We start from the raw sequence: 21,340 nt of genomic DNA on the forward strand, positions 1-21,340 counted from the left end.
CCAAGACACACACACACACACACACACACACACACACACACACACACACTTTCCTGCACAGATCAATTTGGCCAAAACATACATGTCTTACTACACATATGCAAATCAACTACCGTACATTGATTTCTTATTTCTGGTCATTTCCATTCTGGAAATAATTGACAAGTCATAAAGTAGAAGACTGCATGTCTTGCATTTGTTGGCAATTAAATAAATGAGACCTCTTGCAAATTGTTTGTTTAACAAGGTAGTGAAAATGTGCTGGTTACTGTGGTGTGCTGTATTCAAGGTAGGTTGTAAGATGCAGACATTTGTAATAATCAGTGCTACTTGTCAATCTACATACTACATTACTAATTATTCTGCCGTAGACTTCGCAGTTGATCACAGCAAAATTAACTAAATATTGTTAAGAAATAATTATTAATGTGCATCAAGTCAATTTAACTTTTTAATGCATAGAAGTCTTACATCTGCATCAGCAACATGCATAGAAGGGACTTGAGAATTGTCTTCAAGGATGCCATTCACTAAAGCCAATGACCCCTTTCTTTAACAAATTTGCAGGTAATGTAAAATTAGTTTTCGATTTTATGCCACTACATTTTTTTTTTTTTTTTAAACACACGTGTCTGGTGACCTTACCTATGGCAATAAATACAAATATCCAAATTGCAAAAACTATCACCATGCCCTTGCAGTGGTATTGACAGGATTCTCTAAACAATATTATTGATATTAAAAGGTCTTGGAGAATGTGACTGTTAGAGTGACACTATGTTGAATATGAAAGAATTAGAAACAAAAAAACTTCTGTAATAATGATGTCTGGAACTTATAAATTACATAAAAGGTTTTCAAATAAATTTCATATAAATATATACTTGCATCTAAAAATATATTTTACAGCAGTTTGTAATGGGCATTTAGCATTAAAGCCCTTAAATTAACAACAACAAAAAAACAATCCCGGATGAAAAATGTTTTATACATCCATTACCTTGTAACATACATTCCATTGGCTTGAATAGTTAATATTTTATAGTATATTACATATTTAATATATAATATACATCTTTACACCACTGATACAGTCACTAACATTTCTAAGCAATTTAAATGTGATTATTTTGATTGCTGCAAATCATTTAGATAATTCCCTATTGTAATTTGAAACAAATTTCTGCAAGTATAAAAAACCCACACAATTTCGTGGGTCAATACTAGCACCAACATTTAAGTTCATATGGTCAATGATTTAAGTATAACAGAACAGGACCAGATAATATATTTAACAGTATTTGTCCTTAACAAGTGCAACTGCCATTCAGGCACAAAAAGGTTGCAAGATATCACACCGCTGTTCGTAGACTTATTCATCCATACCTTTCTTTACTGTAATATACAGTAGCAATACATTCTGTCCTGTTACATTTCATGCCACTAACGTTCACAGGTCCAACAGAAGTAACATATTATGTCTGATTTACTTTTAACCCTCCGCTTTGTTTGTATGGCTCACATTTTTATAAGAAGAAAAAACATTCATTCAAGGGTTCTGACAAAAGGACACACCCCACCACCCCCACTCCCCACCTCAACAAAGTTGTCACCTATACTCAGTGAAAAGTTGTTAAGAACGAGTCTAAGACCAGTGCATTAGAGGTGCTGTCTTTTAAAAAGTACGTCTTGGGATACCTGTGAGAAAAACAAACAAGAAAACACTATGTGGGACTGAATCAGCAGTTAGTCTTCTTCCTCTGAGGCAAGGACGATTATGCTCACGACAGTGATTTTATACAATATTTACCCTGAGAAAGCAGAGGAAACATTGAAACAAGATATGATGCTGCTGATAATTTTGCATCCAACATGTATACTCGTCACTTCAGATTCTCATCTTGGTCCTTTAAGTTCGATCTTAAAGATAATTAAGTCTGAATCATGCTACAGTGAGGTACTGGTGATAAAACAGACCAAAAAGACTTGTAGAAAAAAGGCAAGCTGCAATCCACCAGGTGAGAAAAGACAAAAGTCCCCGGAAAAGAAGCGGAGTAAAAATGTTCTTTAGGCCACCCAATGCCATTGTAATTTGGGTAACCGTTGCCTTTATCTTTTCATTAGGACATGGAAGATCAGAATAAGCAGAACTGGATCCGTGTGCAGCATCCACTGAGGAATTAGAGTCTGTGTAGATGCCCCACGAATGATTACCTATCAAAATAAAAAAGTGAAATGATCATTTTGAATCAAACATTTTTATTTAAACACAACTAGATTTTGGTTTGTCCCCATAAATAACCCTCTCCACTGAAAATGTTGCCTGAGACCAAATCAATTAAAACCACGTGTTTCTATATTCAGTCCCCGAGAGCACACAGGTTAGGTGTTCTAGGGTTTTCTAATTAATACTTTTATAAGCAATTAACCTAGAACACATTTTCACTTAAACAACTTGCTTATCTATCTATCGGTTGATCTGGAGGTAGCCATAATTTATACTCACAATAAAATATCTTGTGCAATAAAGAGTCTGCAGTATAAAAATGTTACATATGTATTTGCAATGAATCATTTTGTAATGTACAATTTTACAATATAAAGTTCTGATGGTCAATGATCAATATTAGATATTTTGCAGATTTTGACGGCCTTCATATAAAGCTGCTAAACATGAACTTTCAAAAACTCAGAAGCCTGGAAAAGCTGGAGCTTTTAGTTAGCAATTCTCCCCAACAAACAACTGTTGTATTCTCCAGAGCTTAACAGCACTATTTCCAGCTTTACGAACATGCTGGTTCCAGAGATACTTACTGGTGAAATATCAGGTATTACTCTGTTTCTTTTTCTTCTTAAAGGAGCTTTAAATTACCATTCAACCATTGGAAGTTGCAACTGATGTCGTTGCTACTCCTTCCTATTGGCCTGAGATTTGGTAGCCATTCTGTTTCCTCTAAGGAGAGATTTAAACCCAGTAGACTCACCAGTAAGTACAGTATCTTTGGAAACCAGGGGGTCCATAGAGCTGAAAATAGTGCTGTTCAGCTTCGGGACACCCTCCGGTTCATATCCTGCAAGTTAAAACACATTCTGTAGAACTAGGTGCAGAGAATAACCCATTGTACAGTCAACACATTAAAAGACACAGTAAGTGATCAAAAAGGAAGGTTTTATAGAGAAAAAAAAATGTAAGAGAGGGAATATGGTCAGGCTCATTTCCAGCTTTTCAGCAGCCTGTAAGCAATCAAACCAAAAGCATAAGTCTACATTAGTGGTTCAGCTCACTTTGCGGCACAACACTAGAATCACAGATACAGTGAGCACCAACATTATTGTTTTCATTTGTCACGTCATGCCTACCTAGGGTTTTCAGAAGCAGAGTCGTGTGAAGGAGCATTACCAGAGGTGCCATATACTGCAGCGCAATAACACAAAGGTAATAAAATACTTGAGCAACCTGAAACCAAGAAAATTCCCATGAGCAATTCAATGTGCAAGCATCTTAACACTACCAAACATTATAATAATCCGGGTATTTTGCAATAATATTGCCGCTGAACAGTGCAGGCTCAAACCTGCAAGGGGGATATAGACAGTTGGAAAAACCATTAAATACAGAGAAAATAAATCTTCACTAATGCCCGCCACCATTCTCCCACAAAATGCATTATAATTTAACCTAAAAAGCAGTATATGAACTTTTGAAGAGAAAGGAGAAAATGTGTGATGCTCGAGTCATCTGGCTTGAATATAAAATCAAATTTACTTGGAAGGGCAAAGTCACAGTTGACAAACAAGATTTATGTAGCATGCCCTTTCTTCATGTGTCAATCTTTTAATCTACTGAAGGACAAATGAGCCGGATCAGTCACGTGAACTATTTTTAGTTTGTGTTCCAATTACATTTCACTGAAATGTAAACATACAGTGCATAAACTAGAGTGTTAAGGCACCAGCTGCACTTAAAAACATAAGGGTCTGGCAATAAAGTGAACACACTAAGGCTTTGCAAATTCAATCTAAAAAGCTCAACGCCAAAAATAATAAAATTCAGACTTTACATTACTGACTGCTTTTCATTAAAGGGCCGTTAAACAATCACACCAAACAAATTAGGTAGGATAGCTGGTGACTCAAACGTTGCAGTAATTTTTTTTTTTTTTTTTTTTTTTTTTCAAGCCATAAAGTCGGTGGCTTAACAGGGTTTCCCCAGGAATCCTTAAAGGGTTCTCTGCAATTTTCAGGTCATTTGAAAATTGTACCAAATACAGAAGAATTTACAATGCATCTGATCTCAGACGTGCTATTCGAGAGGGTTGGGGTTCCGCAGAATATCACAATATAATTATAGGGTTCTTTAACAAAAAAAAAAAGTTGTAAACCACTGCACTAAAGGCATGCATATTTAATATCAATATTATTTTGCATTAACATTTTTCTGAAATTGAAAACTACTAGAGAATTTGCCAGTGATGTGTATGATGAGGATAAAAAGGAATCAGTTTCTTTAGAACAGATTAAATAGTCAAACATTTGCTGAATTTAGAATGCTAAAACTCAAGAGACTTTTGTGCCACATTTGGAATAAGATTATAGCCCAAGGCTGTTAAGAACTCTTGATGTTAAACTACCGTCTACATGCAGTAAGGTCATCATGAGATCCCCAAGAGGAGATGAAAGGATGGCAAGCCGCATGTAGCTGTGAAACAAGGCTAAAAGAACCAACAGTTTGACATATTTAGAGGAGTTAAGTGAAAATTGAAATCCGATTGTTTGATCCAGGTTCTGATTTTAGTCAGCTGCTTGATGATTTCAAAGAAACAAAATCTAGAACTTACAAAAAATGTCACTAGAATTAAACGTTATGAATGGCCATTAGTCTTTGGAAATAAATAGCATGGTTTGTACAGGGAATTCATATAATACATGAAGACTAGACCATCACAATGTCACAACTATTCTATTCCAGTGAAACTTCTTCTTAACGAGACTGCCAGTTATTTGGCATGTTTGAGAAGTTTACAAGTAGGTCTGCAGCTACTGTACTGTATTAAAATCACTTGTGACCGTGTTGCTGCAAAACAAGTCAGGCAAATAACATATCAAATCAAAGAACTCTGAATATTAAATATATTCAAGTTATTTTCCCAATTCATTAGAATTCATAAAATGCAGTAACAAATCTCCAAAGTGATACTCCATTACACCTACAGAATAAGATTGTTCATGTGTTTCTTATGCCAGTGTATAAAAAAAAATAAATAAAAAGGAGCAAATTATTTTACATGAGAAATATATAAAACCACCTAATGTGATTAGCTTCTCTAAACAAATGCAGTGTTGACTGTAGGGACCCGCTGTCAATCAACTGTTTCCACCATCAAATCGCCTTGACTTATCTAAACGTTAACATTGTCAATTTCAAAAAGGTAAAGCGCACTTTACCGTACCCAACACTAAATGCTCTATGCTACCTTTGCCAACGGATCACTTTTCTTTCCCTCCTGTATGCTTACAACTGAATGTGGCAACTGATAAACAGAGGTAAGCTTAAAAACCACTAAAAAAAATGAGCAAGTGTCCATGACTAACTTGGTACATCATAAAGCAAATCTAAAGGTTAATATTTGTTAAAAAGAACATATCAAGCATTAGTTATGTTACAGTATTCCTCAGTCAAATAGGTCTACTGGCAATTAAAAGATCAGGAAGTCCATCCCAAACCCCATTTTATAGTCAACAGCAATAAACCTAAAAGTCTCATGTATTCCACTTATTAAAAACAAAAGTCAATATCTTTGACTCCGCAACATGAAGGCTTGGAACAAAAGGATTCTTATATTAGAATGTGTTATCCTCCCAGCATTCCATGTCTCATACCCATACGTATATGATGGGCTGCCTAGATCTAATTTTAAATGACAAAAAGCCAACATAAAAAGTAGACAGATACATAAGGAAAGCATTCAAGATACCAAATACTCAAAGGATATTTGTATTGGACTTCCTCCTCCAGCCACCTGCCATCCTTCCTTTACTTCTCTCCCTCTCCTCTCAGCTTCTACCCAAATCTCCTTCCACTCTTTACTTTTTTTCTCCTGTTACAGATTTTGACGTTTCAGCGAAGAATTTCTCTTCTTCTACCACATGTCCAGTCAATCCCATCACCTCACTATCTATCTATCTCATAGGATAGAGACCATCACATGAATGGGAGCATAATGTATCAATACTCTATGACAAGAGTTGCCCCAAAGTGGCACCAACGAAAATTGTAAGGATTTAAACATTTTTTTAAAATGGTATTTTAATATATAAAATATATGGGTAAAATAAAAGTCCCATAAAAGTGGTGACAGCACTGGTGAGCACAACTGGTGACAACGTGTAAGGCAGACATGTATTGCCATTCAAAGCCATTTACACAGATTACCTCCAATCTGGCTACTTGCACATTGGTGGTATTTAGTCTACTACAGCAAATCATCACTATACAGTACCAACTCTTGGTTTGCTCCCTATTGTACTACTCACCAGTTCGGTCGCCGCTTTTAGGGACTTTTATTTTACCTCATATATCTTATATGTTCAAATCCAATTAAAATTGTTGTTAAACTCATAACATTACCGTTATTGCAAATTTGGGGTAACTTGTCAGAGTATTGATACCTTATGCTCCCCTTCATGTGATATTCTCTATTCTACACATGTAGTCTATCATCCTAGTGTGAGTGACTGAGTGCATACAATCTGGGGACTCCTAGTCTCTCCACCTCCAATCTGAGGCGCGAGACACCACTGTGTTTGTGTGCTTACCCTCTCCTCTAGTACACCCACCACAACCCATATTTTAAGAGTGCTGAAATCCATCTCGTGTATGGCTGTTTAGTTTCCCATCATACCACTTGGATTGTAAACTCTTCAGGTTTTTTCTTTTCTATTGTCTGATCTTTTGTTGCACTTATCGTACTATAATTCCCTGTGTTGTCTCTTGTAAAGCGCAAAGTACAGCTGTAGGGGCTATATAAATAAAGTTACACACAGAATAGCCAGGGGAAAAAAAATATATAGTGAACTGAAAAAGTTAATATGATGCCAGTTCAACTGAATGTGAATAATGTATTAAAGTACTTATTTACGATCACAATATAATAACATTTGTTTTACCTCTTTAGCACAAAAGGGTTAAATTATAAAAAGAAGCTTATAATATTTGAATCTGTGGTCTTAAAAAACAAACAAATCTAAAGCTTTGCGACACTGCGGTGAAGCAGAAGCAACCATTCTTTATTCATGTCACTGGGAAGTCCTGTTAAGATGTCTATTATACATAAATGCATCATACATGCATGTTTAGAAGACAAAAAACAGAGTAATATTTCTCACCATTTTCTGAAGTTCCATGGTACTTATTCTGCCAGCTTCCTTCTTCATTTGATCCACACTTTTCTGTGCTAGATTTAGGTAGGCTTGCAGATGATGTCTCAACATAGCCAATCTCAAAGCACAAAACAGAATGATAATCCAAAGACGTATGGTATCAAAGGTATCTTCTGTCATTCTGATTTTAAAAGGGAATTAAAACAGTGGTTCAATACAAGAACAAAATTTATATTCATAATGGCCATGTGCTTTATTTTACAACAAAAAAGCCTATAATCTTGCATGAAGCAAGCTGAAGCAAGCAAAAAGGTGTGTTGGTAAAGATGCAATATCAACATCAATCATGACGAAATATCAGAAGAGTATTTAACAATGCATAGAAGGAATTTATATGCCTTGTGTCTAGGCCAGTGGTTTTCAACCTTTTTTCTCTCAGGGCACCACTAACAACAGTGCTCACTTGCTGAGGCAAAAGGACAGGGTCACAGAAAACACAGAACAGAGAGACGGAGACAGTCACAGGAGACTGAGGGGGGCAGAGTCAGATGAGTCAGGGTTACAGAAAACACCCACCCACTGCTTCCTCCTCTGCTTGGCCACACCTGGCAGGTTCCTGACACCTCCTCCTGATTAGCTGTTGGGTAATTAAGCCAATAAGGGTGGAGTAAACTGTCCAGCCCCCTAGCAACTGTCCTGCGAGATCGAGGAAAATCAAGCGGCACCCTTTTGATCATCTCACAGAACTCAGGTTAGGAAATACTGGTCCAGGCCAAACCCAACCCAAAATCTTGAAGCTCTATATCAGAGGTCCCCAACAGTTTTGTTCAGGATTGAGTGGCGGCCCTCAACCAGTTAGCGCGCACACACCCCTCTAACACCCACTTTACTTGAAGGCCATGCCTGCTGCAGGGGGAGGGTGGGGGGGAGATAGAGCAGTCCCGGCTCTCCCCAGTTGGCAGGCATCCAGAGAAAGCTTGGCGTGCACCATGTTGGGGATGCCTGCTCTAGGTTTTATTTTTATTTAACAGAGCTGGCTGTACATTTATAGTTCATGTTGTTCCACTGCACATAATTCATAGTTAGTTGAGCATTTTTCTTACTCTAAAACAAATGAAATGTTTGAATGTAAAAATGTAAGACATTCCACTTACAAAGGTACACTTTCCGTGCCCAAGGTTGGATTCAAAATGTAGTCCTTGGCGATTGGCTTTACCCACAGTAATACCATTAGAAGAGGTGCTAAAAAGTTTATATGAAGCAACAACCTGTAAAGAATAGTAAAATTAAATTTACATACGTAATTGCGTGTCAGCGCTTTGTTTCTCTACTTGAGTGACTTATTCTCCCAGCACTAGATAGATCAGTTAATATATACATATACGCACCACCACAGTATCCTCCAAATAGGTTCATTATGTTTGGGGATATGCATGTTCAGTTTTAATGCTTAATGGAAGTTTCCCAATTTGTCTTTAACAAGCATACCCAACTCGCCTCTAATACTTCATTATAAAAACGAATGCTAAATATCCAAGTAAACAAAGAATAAATTCCAATTCTTACTGCGTCAATCTCTCCGTTGTTTGGCTTAGGGCATCCAGGTGCATCTGTGCTAGGCGCAAGCCAGGGAATGTCAAGAAAGCTCCAATGAGTGAGCACAGCACAGCGAGCAATAATTTGAAAGTAAGTTGAGAGACTGGACCTCTATTAGGAGAAATATAAACCAATATTATTCAAAGGTAAAATAAGCACATGGAGATCTGTGAATACAAATAAAAGGTTAGTACAATTATCTTATGATGGACATTTTCTGAAACCGATGGCAAACTAGAAAAACTAAAAAATGGTCCACTGTAGTCAATTTGGAGCGCAAACTTAAAGAGCAGCGTTGCCTTTTTATTTTGTGTGGGATTTTTTTTATTAGGGTAACACCAATATACCAGTATATGTTAACATGTAAAAATGAAATCACAGAAAATTGTAACTAAACAACTAAATGAATATAAAAAATGTACACAAAAAGCTTGTGTGTGAACCTCAACGAACAGTAGATTACTTAATATGCATCAGTGTAAGGCTCAATAGCACATCATGTTAATTTGGATCTTGACACACATCCCCTGTAAGCTCAAAACCCAGGCACACCTCACCATATGTATTTGTCAAAAAGAGAGATACATGGTATGTGACAGTGTATAAACATGAGACAGAGAACTCCAATGCTACATCCAACATGACATTCTTCTCATAACTGAGGGTCACTTAGTTAAATTCTTTTGTTTAATTTGGATCTTACCCAAACTCCTAGGCAATTCATAGCTGTTCACAAAAACTGCACATAAACGAACTCCGTTACAAACATGCTTTTTGTAACAAAAGGATGAGAGCTGTAGTAATACTGGTACATGTAGAAAAATTAAAAAAAAAAAAAAACATTAAGTAAAAGCACTTACTTGGATTCCATGCCCTGTTTTTCAAGAAACTGTACAGCACTTTCAGAAAAATTTGAAAACCCTGCAGAGCAATATGCATAGAATTAAGACAGATTGTGTATAGTCTGAAATTCTTCAAAAAGAATAAATGTTCCATTCAACTAAATTTGAGGTTTCAGATGTGCAAATGCTACAATGCAAACCTCAAACAGCACTCCACAAATCTGGCTACAAACGCAGTCTCCAAAACAGATTCAAAAGTAATTCCTTTATTAAATATATCAGATCATTATGGCGAGGCTTAAAAACATACAACGGTGCATCTACTTACATGTTCCATGCTGCTTCAAAGATTGTCTAATCACATCCTTTAAATTTAACCCATAAAAAAAGCCCAATGGTTCCAATACTTAGTGAGATGTATGCCAATTATTAATCAATAAGCAAATCTTGCAGAGTACATAATAAAAAGTGTCTCTCGATAAACATTTGCTTAAAAAAAAATAATTATCTAAATAACTAGTAAGTAATATAAATACCTGCACTATATGAATTGAATAGTACACTTGTATAATAAATATTTTAATCAATGTTGTTAAAGTAAATCAATAAGGGTGAAATTACTACAAAGCAACAAAATAGAAAAAAATTGATGTAGGGGAGAAGCACAATCATACATTGTAAAAAGGCATAAAAACATACTAGGTCTATTATTTATATTGTGGAAGCAGAAAAGATCTAATTTTAGATCAAATTGATCAGGCAAATAAAGCGGCTTAGATGCGTCAAGAAGCAACTTTTACATTTCTGACTGCGGCCAACATGATGTACACAACCACATTAAAAGAAAAATATGTCAAGATATTTTTTTAGATAAACTTACAATTATTTCAATATTTTGTTAAACGATGGAAAAAAAATGGAAGAAAAAAAAACTATTCAATATTATCTAACACATGGGTGCGCAAACTTCCTCGGCTGGGCACCCCCCCCCCGCCTGCTCTGCCCCTGGGTTGCGCCCCCCCCTTACCTCTGAATGCGGCGTCAAATGATGCCGCGGGGTCATGTGACGTCACGTGACCCAGTGTCATTTGATGCTGCATTGCCATGGAGACGCGTGGACCAAAGCCTGGTAAGTGAGTTCACAGAGGCCCCACGCTGAATACCACCGGGCCTCTGTAACCGCCGTGCCCCACCTAAAAATCTGTCACGCAACCCACAGTTTGCGCAACCCTGACCTAACCAACATGTTTAAAATAGGCACATACAAGGGCAAACACTTCCTAATTTTTGTTTAATAAAAAGGCAATCCAAGCAATATCTTGCATGTTTTTTTTAATAATTCAGTTCTGTACTACTGGATAATACTTTTTTATTCAGCTCTAAATCCAATGTTTAATTAGTTTTAATATATTGAGCATCCTCTGATTTCTATACCAGGGTTTAGCCCACCTCCCCAGCAGTGCAAGATCTTTGTAATACTTTCCTGTTTGTGATCATTTGTTGCCAATATTCCCAGCAGTTTGAGCTTGAAACTTTAACAATAAATAAATGTTAACTTGGTAATATAAGAATACATTGTAGCTGATGAGTTACACTCACTGAAGGATTGATTGAAACTCAAAGGCAGCCATTTAGTGAACCAGGATCTTTGCTAGTCGATTACTGGAGAAAGAATTGAATCGATTAGAGATATAGATGGATAGATAGATAGAATTAAAGCTGCAGTTCAGTCTTTTTTTTCTTAATTTATTTTTTTACTTCAATAGTTTCATGTGTGCAATCTCTAATTACCTAAAGAACTGTATAGCTGCTGATCAATTCGTTCTCCATGTACTGATCTGCAAAATTTGGTGACATAATTAGAGAAGGGATCTGTTTTTCTTCTGCTTCTGTCTCTCAGTGGAAGCTCATGAATATTCATGAGCACTCCTGCACTGACATGTGCTAGAGAGAGGGCAGGGCTGACAAAGGGGGTGTGCCAGGGCTTGTGACAGGACATGAAGTGGCAGTGCCTTAGCAAATGGTGGTTAAAATAGAATACACGAAAATTGGTCTTTCAAAGTTGTTTTTTTAAAAACAGAAAATGCTAAAAGTATTTATTCTTACTACAGAACTGATTTATTAAAAAAAACACACATGCAGGATATTGACTGAACTGCAGCTTTAAGATGCTTGGATTGCCTCTTTAAATTATTAAAAACCATTTGAGTGTCTGTATGAACATCCATCAGTTAAATCTAAGATGGGGGGGCGCGCCCAAGAATTTATAGGGGGTGCCGCGCCCAAGAATTTATAGGGGGTGCCGCATTAGAGGCCTCACGCCCTTCCCCAAAACATTTAAATGAAATGCCGCCGAGGGATCGTGACGTGTCGCCATGGCAACGAACGTCAAATAATGCTGCGGGGTCACATGACCCGCGGCATCATTTGACGCTGAGTCCTTGGAGAAGGGGGGCGGGGGGTGCGAACACTGCAGCTGCCAGGCAGGGGGGGGGGGGGGAGCAGCTCAGGAAGTTTGTGCACCCCTGTTCTAACAGGACACCTGTGTGTCACCCAGTACTTTTGCTATCTGAATCTTGACTTAGCACCAATTCAGAAACACACACACACACACCACACACACCACACACACCACACACACACCACACACACCACACACACCACACACACCACACACACCACACACACACTTTAAGTATCCATACTCAAAGTTGTACAAAACCTTAACCCTAAAATCGATCTAAGGGCGACTGAGGACGCGATTTAACCATACCGCCTCTGACAAATTGAAACGTATAAAAAGATGCACCCCTGTACGATTTTACAAATCACCATGATAAAGTTCTGATATATTGAACAAAGAAAATGCATTTAAATCTATTTTGAATACTAGATGTGTGGCCAGATGTACAGAGTGCTGTTTTGAATACTAGATGTGTGGCCAGATGTACAGAGTGCTGTTTTGAACACTAGATGTGTGGCCAGATGTACAGAGTGCTGTTTTGAATACTAGATGTGTGGCCAGATGTACAGAGTGCTGTTTTGAACACTAGATGTGTGGCCAGATGTACAGAGTGCTGTTTTGAATACTAGATGTGTGGCCAGATGTACAGAGTGCTGTTTGAAGTGAGCAACACTGCCAGGGAAAGGGATCGCGAGTTTACAGCCCTTCAGAGTTTGCATATCTACTTAAATGTAATAAACCTATTAAAATTATATTATAGTCCGATGCTTCAGTTCAGAACTCAATGGGAAATTTAAAAATAACCCTTTCTATAGACTATCAAACATCTGCACGATTCAAAAAAAGGGAGCACAATTACCACTTATTTTCTTTTTTATATATATATTTGCAAAGCCAAGTTCAAAAATAAATAAATTTAAAAAAAAAACAAGGATTTTACAACTTCCAAACAAAATGACATTTAAAACAAATAAACCAATCCGCCTCTCGTTATCCTTTTAAAGGACAAAAAACATTGATGTTATGCAAACTACAAGCTTTGCCATATTTTCTTTTCATTCTTACCCGTTTCAAGACCAAATTCCAAGTAGTTTTCAGTCACAATAAGTATGGCCATTGCTTTGACAAAGAAAAAAAATCCAAAAGTAACACAGAGAGATCTTTCACCTCCATCTTCAGCCTTGAAGTAATGTGTCGTCAATGAGAACAACACCTTGCTGTGCAAAAATATATAGTTAAAGGAAAATAAAAAGTTCTTTTTCTTGCAAGATGATCTACAAAACCAATGTAAGTACATATGCAAGACTAGGTAACCACCATTTTCTCTTTATATACAATAGTTTATTTACTCCACTGCAACCCTGGTTTAAAAAAGGTACGGTTTGCCTTGAACATTATTTTTTCTTTTTAAGATTGCTTTACCATACTCTACAAAAGAGCGTATCATTTATACCCTGATCCCAATGAACTTAAAAATGTGGTTTGATTCCTAAAAATGGAGTCCAACACAGAAGTGAACGTGTCTGCAGAGGCCATGGCACCACTGGACTTCACTTCAAAAAGGGCACTGTGGAGAAGCTCATGATAAAAGAGCATTTCTGAGAAGTGTCTGAAGTCTGCATGGAAAGCTTCACTGTCCCAACTTTGCCAGGTTTCAAGGAACAATTGTTCTCAAAACACAAAAAGGTAAGAACTTGTGTGCTCCAACAAAAAGGTGAACACATTAGAAATACAACAACATTGCCTTGAAAAGGATACACTGCAAAAGCCAGAACAAGCATACACCACACTACGCCGATATTCATCTCTTGGGACGGGATCATTACACTGTAGTAAGCTTCAGTTACCAGGTACACCACAGAAGCTGCAACAGTGAAATCTACCAACCACTGATACTCTGGGAAATAATGCAATGCTGAAAGAATGAAAAGTAGCAACAAAAGTTACATTAAGATCTCATACATTTTCAATATTGAGCTACTGTTTCCCCCTTTGGCACTGAAGGATGTTGGGTTAAAAACAAAAAAATATACACAGAAGGTAATCCTTACCTAAAGTGTCAACTTCGGTAACAGACTTTGTTTCCAAGTGTAGGTCAATGTCCTTTGGAATGGTTAGAGGTTTATGCTCAATGTGACCATTATATTTTCTGCAGAAATCACAAAGTGTAAGAAAATATTCAAGTTCAGTTTTTGTTATAATTTTAACAGAATTAAACATATTTTGCCACCTTATAATGCCGGCCTTGCACAGAACACTTTACAACAGACCGACTGTTTACTCAGGGATATTCCTTCATTTTTAATATGTTCAACTCAAGTACAACAGTGAGTCTGATGAATGCCACATTACCAAAGTTTTCTGAAGTCATTCAGTATAGAATTACAAATGCTGATATTCTTTGTGTTCCATTGGGATTAGGAGAGGGCAAGAACAGACTTTCGACTTTAAATAATTAATTAAGATGTATTTATTTTTAACAATATTTTAGATGGTTAAAGTTTTTTTAAGAAGTGAGCCAGTATAAATATTAAGCAAGGTGTTTGTGGACTGGCGATATAGATAAAAAAAACATCAAATTACAAATCCACAGCAAACTAAAAAAAAAAGCTATCAAACGGGAATATTGCCATTACTTTCTATAGGATTACATTTTCTTTTGTAAAAAATGATGCAGAAAACCGCACGAGATTTGTTCGTGTCTCGCAGCTGATACGCATATACGAAACCTCCCTGAAATGTTAATATGTAGTTGTGATGAGGTTTAGTAGTGGTCCGATTACCAATAAACATACCACACCTATAAAGCAATCATGCCTGCAATATAACCACGTTTTCATAAGTCACGTAAACAACTGCAAGCACCACCTCAGCAGCCTGCTGCCCCCCTGGTAAACACAATGTGCTGAGAATCTAAACCATATAGATTTTGGGCCATGCATCAGCAGCCTGCTGCCTGGGCTTAATTGGAATCTATTATTTCCATATGGATTAAGCAGGGCTAGGAAATTGCGTGTGTGCCACACATCATCATCATTTTTACAGGCTGAATTTCTGTTGGCAAATTTACAGTGAGGCCAAAATATTACCGATCTTTTTTGTTTTTTCCTTTTAGTTGTTTCCCTGCCAGTATTCGTAATTCGGCTTCTGTTGGATGCTGATACCAATATAAACTGCAAAGAGAGACATTTCATTAAGTAAAGTAAAAATACATTATTAGTACACAGAACGACCCAAGTGTTAAATAATGGGAAAAGACAGTCCCCAAAATAAAAACCAATTCCAAAAACAGACTTGTAAAAAGGCAGCTCCATTGTCGAACTTATGAAGGCAACGCCAATTATTTGTTAACATTATTACATCTATGAAAAACTGTGTTGGTTCATTTTTAAGTAATCACAACATGCAAAAGTGCACTACGAAAATACTAATACAATTACTAGAATTTGTGCTGCGTTAAATGATAAGTCCCTCCTAGGAGAACTAAGGACACTGCAATGTTCACTAGGTTAAAGTAGCAAAATTACACCTCTAAACTATTTTTTTTATATACACCATTTTAAAATATTTCTTCCCCTTTCACAACCACAAGACAGTCCCATGGGATCATGACCACGTGGGGGGTAGCAATCAAGTGATCCCAATCATAACCCAGTGACACGAATAAAAAAAAGGAGGGGCCCCTAAAATACAGGCAAAATAGCATAACATCCCCTGTACATCATAAGCACCCCTGGCATGCCAGTCCTCATGACATACAGGGAACATAATAAGGGCAGCCAAAAAGTTTAACCTAAATGGAACCATCTTTAGTTAATACCTTGGGAATAATATCTTTTGTTAGTCCTTAAAACTAAAGATTGCTTCATCATCCTCTATGGCAGCCATAACAGCTGGGATATAGCTCCTCCTACAGGCTGGGGTAGGAAGAGAGTTCTGCCGCAGGTATAAAAGGAGGTGTATCCTCAACCATGGTCAGTTATTCTGGCTCTACCTTAGCTGCGGCAAGGATGTGTTCTTTCTTCCCAACAACATTTTTCACTTTTGTTCCTATTCTTTAGGTTTTAGAAAGATGGATTATCTTTGGATGGCATTGTTGCTTGGGTGCCTGCTCTACAAAAAACTGGCTGCCTGTAAGCACTCCATGAGGAGTCAATGTGTTTCAGGATAAGGAGTCTGGTACTGGGCTGCTCAACAGTAGTGGATCCAGCATCCCAAAGAGAAAAGATCCTGAAGGACTATTCATGTCCGTTCTTGTGCCAGGGAGGATCAGAGAGCATTTCTGGTCCTTCGAAGGACCAATGATGTCACTTTCGGTCTCTGGGAGGACGGTAGAAGCCACTTGCAGTCCCTGGAGGACCAATGACATCACTTCCGGTTACTTGGTTAGTGGGCAAAGAACGGAGGCAGGATAACCTGGGTATGTAAAAGGTTTGTTTCAGCTCAAGTGCTTTGCACAAGACACTGACCCAGCAAATTGAACAATACAATATCTGCCTCTGGAACTCAACAGCTCTTCCAAGCAGTTTACTCCTACCTCAGTTTACTGCTACCAGTGTGGTTTTGCTTGGATCTGCTAAAAGCTAAAAACAACAGTTTGCCTGGTACGTCTGCTAAGCAGCTATTTGGCATGCACTCAATCAGAATGTCTGTTCCTACAACCCATTAGGTGGATCAGATATCCGAGCAGCCACAGCTGGAATCACTGGCCACTAAGCCCAAGAAAGCAGATGTGAAGTCCAGGTATTGTGCTACCTTGCAAGGTAAAGTTACAATCCAAACAGGGGAGCAGTGATGAATGCCATGTAATAAAGAAAAAAAAATCACATAGTGCAATAATGCAACAAAATAAAAAGTGCAAATTAAGGGGCTATACATTTCCTACTCAAAATTGAGCAGGATTTATAGGCAAAGATCCAAACAGTGGCAAAGTCGTCTCTGGATGGTGTGATGCATGTAGTCCCTTGAATCTCAAAGACAGAAGAATAGAGCCATTGTGCAGATCAACTTAGAAAATATATTTTTAAAACATATATTCACAAATGGAGGCTTACACTTAGTGATCAAAAGGCAATAGGCAGTCAGTCGTGATCTCACCGCTACTGTATCCCACACTCTTCTGATCCTCTCTGCGTCCGTCGTCACTTCCGGTCGCGCTGATTTGCCCGCACGTCTCCGCCGACAGCGGGTTCTCTCTCCTCTCTCTGGATCCCGCGATGAGCCCCACTGTACGTGTTTCGCTGTGTGGATTGACAGCTTCCCCATATACTAATAGACTGTGTGCATTAGAAGAATTACAGAGGAAGATGCTCCTTCCTCTGTGTGAATTTGTTGACTGGATATAATCCTCTCATATGAGAAGATAGGATCCCAGCCTAATCTCAAGCGTACCAAATCTCAAGAATTAGTGGATTTTGAAAGCGACAGTATTTTTAACTCCCAGGATCAACCAACCCTATCTGAGACACGAGGGATCCTCCTCCTCTGACGACATGGAAGTACAGGAAGATCGGGGATCATTTAAAATAGATTCCAATGAAAAAAGTTAATAAAAAATATGTGCAATATATTAAATATTGAAGATCATACGGAACAACTTGGGGTCTTTGATCAAACACTCCTGAGTCCCAGGAAAATAATCACATTATTTCCAGTTCTTGAGCTATTCAAAATATCATCAGCTCTGAATGGAAAATTATGGAAAGATGTGGCTTGCCGATGAGACGCTTTGATAAAATGTACCCGTTCCCGGGGGAAGACTGCAAAACATGGAGTCACCCTCCTAAAGTTGACGCAGGGCTCATCATGCAAAGAATCATATTTCCAAGTTAATCAAGATAAAATTGTGATGAGGATGGTCCCTCACTTCCGTGCTAAAGTGGTATCAGAGTTCGCAATGAATCATGATACCGTGGTTCCTTCCTTTTACCCTCTGTGTTCTAACGAGAAGGAGAAACTATTACATAACCTTGGTGTAGTTGGAGCTCTGAAAATATATATCCAGAAGTTCAGCCGAGGTCATAAAAACTTCAAGACTGTTTGTCCTCTTCCAGGGCCCTAAAAAAGGGCAAGCGGCCTCTGCCGCATCCATTTCAAGGTGGATCACAGCTGCCATCAGAAAGCTTATCGTTTTGTAGGCAAAGTTGCACCTCATACCTTTAGAGCTCATTCAACAAGAGCTATGGCAACTGCTTGGGCAGAAAAGGCTCAGGCCTCTACACAAGACATTTGTAAGCCAGCAACATGGTCATTATTATATACCTTCTCGAAACTTTATAGACTAGATCTCCAGGTTTCAACTGATGCAATATTTGGGAGGAAGCTTTTACAAGCCACAATTCTTTCAGCTACAATGGAGGTACCCACCCAAGCTACTTAATAAACAGAGGATGTTGACATAGAGAATTAAGAAAATATTCAAATTACTTAGCGATATTTCAATTTATGCGAGTCTTCTATGGCAGCCTACTTCCCTCCCTTATTATTATTATTTGGAATGTCTTTCCTATCTATGCTTATTTGTGCTTCTTTTTAGGAGCTTAGCTAAATGATTACTGACAGGGATGAGGCCGCACCTCCTTTATACCTTTGACAGAACTCTTGTCCTACCCCAGCTAGAAGGAAGAGCCATATTCCAGCTGTTATGGACTCTAAGAAATTGAAATATCAGTAAGAAAATATATGAAATCTAATGGTCTGTTGCTTGGATAGTAATTTTGAACCTATCATCAAACAGATAAACACAAGTAGCTGATTTGCTTTTCTTCAGGTCCACTGAAATCAAGAACATTTAACAAGATGTACAGAAGGAAAGCTTAAATCAATTGCACCAATTTGTGATTTAAAAAAAAAGGAAGCTTTTTTTTTTTTACCCCATGTGTCGGCCCACAGAGCATCCTATTCTAATCTCATCTGTTACATGGTAATAATGAATCAATAGGATAGATAAATGCTACATAATTACCAATAACAGTCCTTTAATCTACAGCTTTACAGTCATCACACCAACTTTATACATTTCCCTGCTCCTTTAAAAATCAGCATTTCATTAAAAATCCTACATGTTTTTAATAAACCAGTTGTGAAGTATTCAATAATATTAACTGCACTTTTTTTAATGTTTTTTAATGTATTAAGCTTCCTTGGGTTGCTATAGCAACTATTTAGGAAGCTACACCTCTTCTTTTGAAATAAGCAGCCATATTGCGTGCCATGGGAAGCAGGAGCTTAACCGATCGTTCGGCAGTTTAGATAATGGCAAAAACGCAAAAGATATAGAACTGCTGCATTTATTAAAACAACAAAAAACGGGCAAGAGGAAATGCCCCTATAAACACAGAAAGTAATGATTTCCAAGTAAAAATAACCAAAGAAAGTAATACAGTAAAGTTATCACACGCATGTTTTGCAATTCAACAATTAACATAACTTAAAAAGCAGAAATACTACTTTAATACCATAAGAATATTTGATGTACAGTTGTGTTTGAGGACTAAAATCCACAAGCATAAATAATACATGAACTATTCATTAGAATCGGATGCAGTTTTAAGCAGCATCTACTGTAAGTGAAAAAAGTGGGAATCTAGAGGAAGGGGCATTGGTATTTTTATTTTTGCATAAAAGGGGACCCTCCCAAAAAAAACACTGCCAGAAAAAGTAGAACGCTTCATATTATGTAGTGGACAAGTCGATGCTTCGGAGGGTTGTGACCTCCTCCCATTGCCTCAAACGCCTGACTAGTCAATCCATGCTTTTACACTGTGAAAAAGTCATACAGTAGCTTTCCCAGAACCAAGGAAGAGAAGCAGGGAAAGCCAAGCTTTCAAGATGTGCAAAAGTTTTGCTAAAGTTTGTGAACCAGGTGAAATGTGCAATTTGTTTGTGATAAATTGACGAAGCACATTTGAAGAGATTTGCACAACGGGGGAAGGAGAAGGGTACCGGACATGGGGCCCCAATGTCCGTTTCACGCATGTGTGAAATGTCAACATTTTAGCAAAAACTAAATTAAGGGGAAAACATTTGCAAAACATATGTCAACATTTGAACTTCTCTACTCAGCTCATGAAAGGGTTAATATAGAATGCTGGTAGCGAAGAGCGGATCCCGGGCTGTCGGATTCCAAAAACAACAACTCGTCTCTAATGGTCAGTGTAAAACCTAACCATTTGGGGCTGGCCTCGCCAAAGCTGGTAGATCATCCTTTTGTCAAAATATGTAAAAATAGTCTCGTCTTACAAACTTAATGAAATATGTTAATGAATTATAGAGATCGGGCTGCCTGTCTTATGCAGCAAGTCAACCAGAATTAAGATCTAATAAATGGATTGCAGAGAGATAGAGAGAGATAGAGAGAGATAGAGAGAGAGATAGAGAGAGAGATAGAGAGAGATAGAGAGAGAGATAGAGAGAGATATCATTAAGCCAAAGAAACATCAGGATCTTAAAGGGATGTGCTTCAGTATTTATTTTTGCTTGTGTTTTCAGACTATAAATCCTACAAAGTTCACTTTATTGCACTTTTAATAAAAACGTTTGTATATGGCTCTTAATTCACGCCAATTTGCAATGATTTAGTGGCACCACCCGCCAAGTAAAATGGGTTATAGTATTAGGAACCATTATTTTTGGGGGGGTTACACAAACATTTTTTCCCCACATGAATGAGTTCTGTAAAATGTTTACTGAATATTTATGACAAGATTTAAGTTGTCCCAAGTTCCAGTAGCTGTACAGTGCAATGGAAGGAGATAGAGGTTTCAAAGGCTCTGTATACTATTATTTTTTATATATAGGCTATGATGATCTCTAATGTTGGGCCCCTATAAGCCTATAAGAAATTACACCTGGCAACAAATCTATAAACAACTTTATTTCTAAACATAAAGTAGCATTTTAAAGTGTGATCGTTTGCAGGTGTTTTCTGCCAGGGTGACCTTGGTAGGTTAAGACAGCGATCAGAGAAACGCGGTATGACTAACAGGTATATAGTTCTACAAAGTAAAACAGTTCAACACATGAAAGTTTGATTTAGAAAATAGAATAGACTTTCAGT

General features: G+C 37.6%; 1 protein-coding gene across 4 annotated transcripts in view; it reads right to left on the reverse strand.

The window, feature by feature from the left end:
* Window positions 1-438: 438 nt before the first annotated feature.
* The window catches only part of TMEM161B (transmembrane protein 161B), a 36,029-nt gene continuing 15,127 nt past the window's right edge, over window positions 439-21,340 (reverse strand). For 3 of the 4 annotated variants that reach the window (XM_075592760.1, XM_075592776.1, XM_075592785.1), the window contains exons 3-13: window positions 15,372-15,455; window positions 14,334-14,431; window positions 14,041-14,197; window positions 13,348-13,499; window positions 9,837-9,897; window positions 8,947-9,087; window positions 8,535-8,648; window positions 7,387-7,561; window positions 3,361-3,457; window positions 2,985-3,071; window positions 439-2,214 (exon numbers count right to left, since the gene is read on the reverse strand). In XM_075592760.1, the coding sequence (XP_075448875.1) occupies window positions 1,943-2,214; window positions 2,985-3,071; window positions 3,361-3,457; window positions 7,387-7,561; window positions 8,535-8,648; window positions 8,947-9,087; window positions 9,837-9,897; window positions 13,348-13,499; window positions 14,041-14,197; window positions 14,334-14,431; window positions 15,372-15,455 (1,438 nt within the window). In that variant the 3' untranslated portion in view covers window positions 439-1,942. The remainder of the gene's footprint in view (window positions 2,215-2,984; window positions 3,072-3,360; window positions 3,458-7,386; window positions 7,562-8,534; window positions 8,649-8,946; window positions 9,088-9,836; window positions 9,898-13,347; window positions 13,500-14,040; window positions 14,198-14,333; window positions 14,432-15,371; window positions 15,456-21,340) is intronic. The other variant, XM_075592768.1, reaches the window with a different exon arrangement.

This window comes from Ascaphus truei, chromosome 1 (assembly GCF_040206685.1).
Source record: "Ascaphus truei isolate aAscTru1 chromosome 1, aAscTru1.hap1, whole genome shotgun sequence".
NCBI classification, from domain to species: Eukaryota; Metazoa; Chordata; class Amphibia; order Anura; family Ascaphidae; genus Ascaphus; species Ascaphus truei.